At 40.0% G+C, this 6,835-nt stretch overlaps 1 protein-coding gene across 1 annotated transcript in view; it reads left to right on the top strand.

Annotated features, from left to right (window-relative positions):
- Positions 1 to 6: 6 nt before the first annotated feature.
- Positions 7 to 6,835, top strand: part of Faf1 (Fas associated factor 1) — a gene marked incomplete in the record, with an annotated part of 402,697 nt that continues 395,868 nt past the window's right edge. The window contains 1 exon segment of the mRNA XM_029563227.1: positions 7 to 188. Coding sequence (XP_029419087.1) covers positions 144 to 188 — 45 coding nt within the window.

Raw genomic sequence — 6,835 nt, 5'->3', positions numbered from 1 at the left:
CCCGCCCCGCCGGCCCTCCCGCCGCCTCTCCCGCCAGCCCCTCGGTGCCCGGTGGCGGCGGCGGCGGCCACGGCCGCAGGAGACGCCGTCTCGCTCCCCAGGTGCGCGCTTCTTTCCCGGAGCCGCGGAGCTCGGCGGCCGTCATGGCGTCCAACATGGACCGGGAGATGATCCTGGCGGATTTTCAGGTGAAGTGTTTGGATCCGCTCCCTTCCCATCTCCAACTTGGCGGGTTCCGGGTGCCAGCAGGATGGCCTTTCCCTAGCGTTCCTTTGAACACCGCATTGGCTGTAGATGAGGCTTTTCTACCGTTCGTGGTGTGTGTGTTGTGAGCAGTGCCACCACATCTTTCATAGGCTGTGTTGGGTGTGTGTGGAATGTACGAAGTAGGGTTGAATGCGATTTTAGGATGGGGAGTGTTGTAATTTGGGGGTTATTATATGTGCGGACTCTTATGTGTAGAATAATGGGGTGTTTTGGGTTGTTCATGAGGAGACTGATGTGTGGGCGTGGTGTATTGTATGGAGAGGGAGAGTGAAAGCAGTGAACATGTGATGAGGCTAGCCGAGTTTTGTGGTCTTTTTCAAAGAGGAGTAAATAGTTGAGACTTTGAATGCTTTATTGGAACCTTTGGAGGGTGGAAGATGAGGCAGATCGGCTGTATGCCCACTGTATCTCTGCAGTGAATTCACAAACTTAATAACCAGTTCGTATTTGCAGATTACCCTCCCCTACAGACTTGAATTGTTTGCTGGTTGCCATTCTTTCAGGAGTTAATTTAAAGGATAAGTAAAGGTTATTCCCACCCATAGTGACACTGGCATGTGAGTATCTTAGGAAGGCCCTTTGAAAGCACAGGTGTAAGCATCTGGAAACACTTGAAGTTAGAAATAATTCTCTGTGAATCTTTCTTTTGATATTTAGTGATGATATTTTAGTCACATACAGACACCTTTTAGTGTGTGTATATTCTGTCACATATAGGCAGATGTTTCCTTGACACTGTCATCATTGCTGCTAAGTACTCCGATGACCCTTTCCAGGAGCTTGCTCTTTTGTCTGTTATGTAGTATGTGGTACACTAGGAATATGCTTATGGCTACATTTTGATTAAACTACAGGCTGCAAACGCAAGCAGATGGGTTCTTAAGAGAAAAAAATTGCCATAGCATTTTGGTGTTTTAGGTCCAGGAATGGCCTGAGGTCTTTTATCTTTTTGAGACTGTCTTCCTCTTTATTGGCATCTGACTCAACACAGTCTTCCTGCCTCAGCTTCCCATAGAACTGGAATTACAACTGTGAACCACCATGCCACTTAATAGGTGTTTATCCAGTTTGTGTTTTGATGGGAAAGGCTAAGGACAGCAATAAACATTACAATTTACTCTAGCCCTAATGTAATTATAACTTTGTGTTTTAATTTTATGAACTTTTTTTAAACCTCTAATAACATGTAGTTGCTTCCTTTTTTTTTTTTTTTTTTTTTTCTTCCGTTTTTTGACACAGGGTTCCCCTGTAGCCCAGGCTGGCCTGGCCTCAATCTCACAGAGATCTGCTTGCCTCTGCCTCCCAAGTGCTGGGATTAAAGGTGTGCATTTTTCTATTTGTGATAGTCACTATACCTACTGCTAATCTTTGTTCCTTTGAGGCAGGGTTTCCTCAGCTGATTCTCCGGTCCTCCTGCTTCCACCTCTGGAGTCCTGGAGTTACAGGAGTGTATACCACCATACTTGGCTCACTGTTAATCTTATGTTGGCTAAAGGATTGGAAATTGAGGGTCTTTGTTCTCAGAGGGAGAGTTAACATTTTCTGAAGAGCATGAAAAGTTTTGTTTGGAAATCAAAATGATCATTTTGATCACATTATTAATTTACAGTTATATTTTTCTCTCCCATTCTTTCTCCTTTAAACGTTTTTAATATTTTTACTTTTTCTGTAGCTGGGGGTGATTCCTAGGGCCTTGAGCAGCTAGGCTACCATTGATCTACATTTCTAGCCAGAGTTCTCTTATTAGAATGGTATTGGATCTTACAGGCCAATGACATACTGTGCACATTGTTTATAAATGGAAAACAAAAACTAATGGCATTTACTGTGAACAGTTGTTTGCCAAATGGTAAGATTTAATTTCATATTGTCAAATAGAAGAAAATACTACTCATATGATAAAAATTTACTTAGAAGACTATATACTTTAAGTACATTAACCTTTTGTGTTTAGGAACCTGTGATCCTCTTAGAAAATACCACATCACTTTGTATTTGTGGTCTTACTTTAAAATTGATAGCTGTTTTTTTTTTTTGTCTTTTTGAGACAGGGTCTCCCTGTAGCCCCAGCTGTCCTGGAACTCACTATGTAGACCAGGCTGGCCTTGAACTCACAGAGATCCGCCTGCCTCTGCCTCCTGAGTTCTGGGATTAAAGGCGTGCGCCACCACGCCGGCCTTGCTCTTGTTTTTTATGTTGTGTGTTTTTTATCTTATGTGATTACCTTTTCTTTTTTGATCTTTTTGAGACAGGGTCTCCCTGTAGCCCCAGCTGTCCTAGAACTTACTATGTAGACCAGTCTGGCCTCAAACTCACAGAGATCTGCCTTCCTCTGCCTCCTGAGTGCTGGCCCACCATGTCCGGCTGTGTGATTAACTTTTAAAAAGAAGCATTTATATAGTTACAAAAAAAAAAAAATCAAGAAATGTTTTGTAAAGATACCTCAGGACTCAGGGTGGGAAATGGTGGTCAGTGGTGAGTACTTCCTAGTCTATGTAAGGCCCTGGATTTGCTCACTAGCACTGTATACATACACAGAAATGCACAGTATACACATACACACAAACAAAAGGCCTGGCATGTAGAGTCTTGGTTTATTCTATCTGAATAAATCATCCTCTTCCCTGCAAAGTAAATATAGTAAAAATTGTATTTTATTTCATGTGCTTGTGAGAATTAAAAATAGTATGAGAGCTCAGTGTGTTTTTGTAGAAAGGACATAATTTTTAATGAAATTAAAAAAATACATTTTTCATTGTTCATTGTTGTGGTTCATAATAGCTGAGATATGAAACCAACCTTGATACCTATAGATACTTATCAGTATACGAATAAGAAAGAAAATGTATTATACACATTGGATTTTTTTTTTTTTGAGGCAGGGTCTCCCTGTACGTCCCTGGAACTCACTGTGTAGACCAGGCTGACCTTGAACTCCTAGAGATCCGCCTGCCTCTGCGCCCTGAGTGTTGGGATTAAAGGCGTGTGTCCCCATGCATGGCTACACAGTGGAATTTTATTCACCTTTAACAAGAATGAAATCAGTTGATTTGCAGAAGATCATCATGAACAAAATATATATGCCAGACTCAGAAGCACAAATGTTATGTTTCTCACATACGTGGAGTTTAGTGTTGTACAGTGTTGGTGCAGGTCAGAAGAGGGCATCAGAATCCCCTGAAACTGAAGTTATGGACAATTCTTAGCCCCCGTGTTGGTGTTGGGAGCTGAACCTGGGTCCTCTGCAAGAACAGCCAGTGCTCTTAACCACTGAGGACCTTCTATGTTGTTCTCTTAGTGGCTATACCATTAAAATTTTAGTGAAGAGAATACCAGCATCTTGTTTAATTTTGTTATTACTATTACTACTATTATGAGACAGTTATCCTGTGTAGCCTAGGCTGGCTTCAAAATCAAGATCCTTCTCTTAGTGCTGAGATTGTAAATGTGAGTGACACCATACCCAGTTTAATTAGTTTTTTTTTTTTTGTTGTTGTTGTTTTGGTCATTTTGATACAGCCTGTAGCCAGCCCCAGCTTGCCTGGAACTCCCTATGTAGATCCGCCTGCCTCTGCTGGGATTAAAGGAGTGAGCCACCACTCCCAGCAGAAATTTAGCTCTGAGTTAGTGAATTTAGAATTTGGAATGTTTTACCAAAAGTGTCCATACTGTTTGCATAATATGCTGTTGGTAAAGGAGTGAGTAGAGTAATATACCTACAGTTCTGATTTGCTAGAGCCAAGAGGGGGTAAAGGAGTAAAACCAGGACACCCCCCCCTTTAATGCTTTTATAACAGATACATTCAGATAAAAGATCTAAATCTTGTTCCTTGTTCCTTCAGTAATTGTAGAGTTTTGTTTGTTTGTTTGTTTTTTTGTCTTTTTGAGACTGGGTCTCCCTGTGGCCCCAGCTGGCCAGGAACTCACTTTGTAGACCAGGCTGGCCTTGAACTCACAGAGATCCACTTGCCTCTGCCTCCTGAGTGCTGGGACTAAAAGTGCGCCACCACGCCTGGCTGTTGTTGTTTTTTTTTTTAGACTGGGTCTCACACCTAGTCCAGACGGGCATGGTACTCACTGTGTAGCCTTCACTGGCCTTAAACTAATGTCAATCCTGCTTCCTCAGCTTTTCAAGTGTTAGGATTATAACTGTGAGCCGCAATCCTTTTAGTAATTGTAGAATCCTTAATTTTTTTCATATCTATAGATATATATCTATAGATATCTATGTATATATATTCCTCTTCACAAAAATCATTTTATTAAACATTTTTTTTTTTTTTTTGGTTTTTTTGAGACGGGGTCTCCCTGGAGCCCCAGCTGTCCTGGAACTCACTGTGTAGACCACGCTGGCATTGAACTCACAGAGATCTGCCTGCCTCTGCCTCCCAAGTGCTGGGATTAAAGGTGTGTGCCACCACGCCCGGCCTAAACAAACTTTTGAGACTATTTGGTTTACTTACAGATGTGAGAATAGTTACCCAATTATAGTTGCTGTCAAGTAATTCCAACAATATTAGTTTTTTCTTACTTTGGTTAAAAGACACAAAATACTTCCATGTCTTTTAACTTTTTTTTTTGAGACAGGGTCCTACTGTCACTCCAGCTGGCCTGGACTCGCTATGAAGACCAGGCTGGCCTCAGTCTCATAGAGATCCACTTGCCTCTGTCTCTTTGAGTGCTGATGTTTTAACCTTTTGATTAATGTCATGTTAGTTTGTTTTTCCTGTAGGAAAAATTTTGTGGTATATGTGTTTTTACTCTAGGAATAAAAGGGATATAACCATTTAGATTAGTCTCACAAGTTTGTCTTAATATTTCCCTATTTACATTTTTCTGTCACTAGTGACGTAGATAGTTGGTCATTACTAGAATGAAAAAAAGACAAAAACAGCTCTCAGTAGTAGATACTGTCTCAGACTTTCTCAGAAACAGAATCTTGTGTGTCCTTCTAAAAAGTATTCTTTCAGAACTGAGTTGTTGTGATATAGATTCAGAATCTTTTTCTTTTCAAATTTGGCATTGATTTTGATACTATCTTTAGTTATGTTTCTTGTACCACACAATTGTGCCTTTCGCTATCTCTGTTGCTTTCTGAGCATCTTAATTTTGGGCTGTCACCTCATACAGTTAAGGTTTCCTTTGCCTTTCCCTTCCTTGAGGCATAGTCTTACATGATACTGCTCTTTGGTAAGTTGCATGAATGTAGTTGCCATGCCCCGATAACATTTTCCCTTTCTAAATGATGTTTTGATTCTCTTTTGTTTTTTAGTTTGATACAGGTATCTTCTACAAAAGAGCATGGTATTCTTTGTGATGGTATGGATTAGGGATCAAAGCAAGTCTCCAGGGGATATATTTAATTGCTGAGAGGTTACCTTGTGCAGGAGGTTGAGTAGGATGGGGCTGGTAGTCATGTTAACTTTTGTTCTTTGTTTGCTTTCTCTTCTATGGTTATTTATTAGAGGGACAAATCATACTGTTTTAGTATTATTTGAATTGCAGGTTGTTGAGAAAATAAAGTGTCTGGAATGTAGACACACAGGAAGGAGGAGAAGGCTGGTACTTTCTTCTGGTCATTACTAGTCTACTATTTAATGCTATGCTGCCTTAACTCCACAAGTGGTTGAAAACCATAAAATGAACCTGTAGTCTGTATTTGCTGAGCGTGGTTGGGTTGATTAGTCAGTTGCCTGACTAATTTTACGGACTATGTAGGTTAGGGGCTAGCAAACTATATTTTGCAAGCTGGCTGCCTGTTTTTGTAAATAAAGACATACTAGAACATTGTTAACCTGTTTGAGTTTAGTTTCTTGTTACAGTAACAGGTGAATAGTTGAGATTGAGACTTTATAGCATGCAGGCCTTAAGTATTTACTGTGGACAACTTCAAGATAAAAAGGTTTTGTTAATAGAGACTCTCCTTCAGAAGCCTGCACTCACCCTTGTGTGTGTGTGTTTACTTAAATCCTTTCTTTACTTAATAAACCTCTTTGCTTTCTACTGACTTTATTTTATGTGAGTGAATGTTTTGTCCTTATGTATGTAAGTGCACTTGTGCATGCAATGCCCATGGAAGTCAGAAGAGGGCCTTGAATTCCCTGGAACTGGAGTTGGTTGTTAGTTGCCATGTGAGTGCTGGGAACTGAACTTTAGACTTCTGAAAGACTTCTTAATTGCTGAGCCATTTCTCCAGCTTCTTGACCTGAAATTCTTAAAAATTTTTTGTTACATTAAAAAATTTTTTAAAAATAACTACATGATTAGAAGAAGCATTTCATTACAGCTTTAACATATTCAGTAACACACTCCAGAGCAAGAGTACATCTCTTTCACAAGTGGCTGTAAGTTTCCAGGTTCACAGTTGAATTAATACAGTTATACAATATTGAACTCAGTATAAGCCCTGTAAGACATAAAACTGTATGAGTTTTTTTTTTCTTTAAAAGATCTCCATTTCATTTTAGAATATATTGTTCCTTGCAGAAAGACTCATTGTTTTTGCTAATAACACTGAGATGTTGGAGCATGTGTCTCTAATCTGTATGTATCTGATTATTACTAGTCA

This window comes from Nannospalax galili, unplaced genomic scaffold, assembly GCF_000622305.1.
Source record: "Nannospalax galili isolate Female #2095 unplaced genomic scaffold, S.galili_v1.0 scaffold655, whole genome shotgun sequence".
In the NCBI taxonomy this organism is placed as follows: domain Eukaryota; kingdom Metazoa; phylum Chordata; class Mammalia; order Rodentia; family Spalacidae; genus Nannospalax; species Nannospalax galili.
This window is presented reverse-complemented; position numbering and strand designations above follow the sequence as displayed.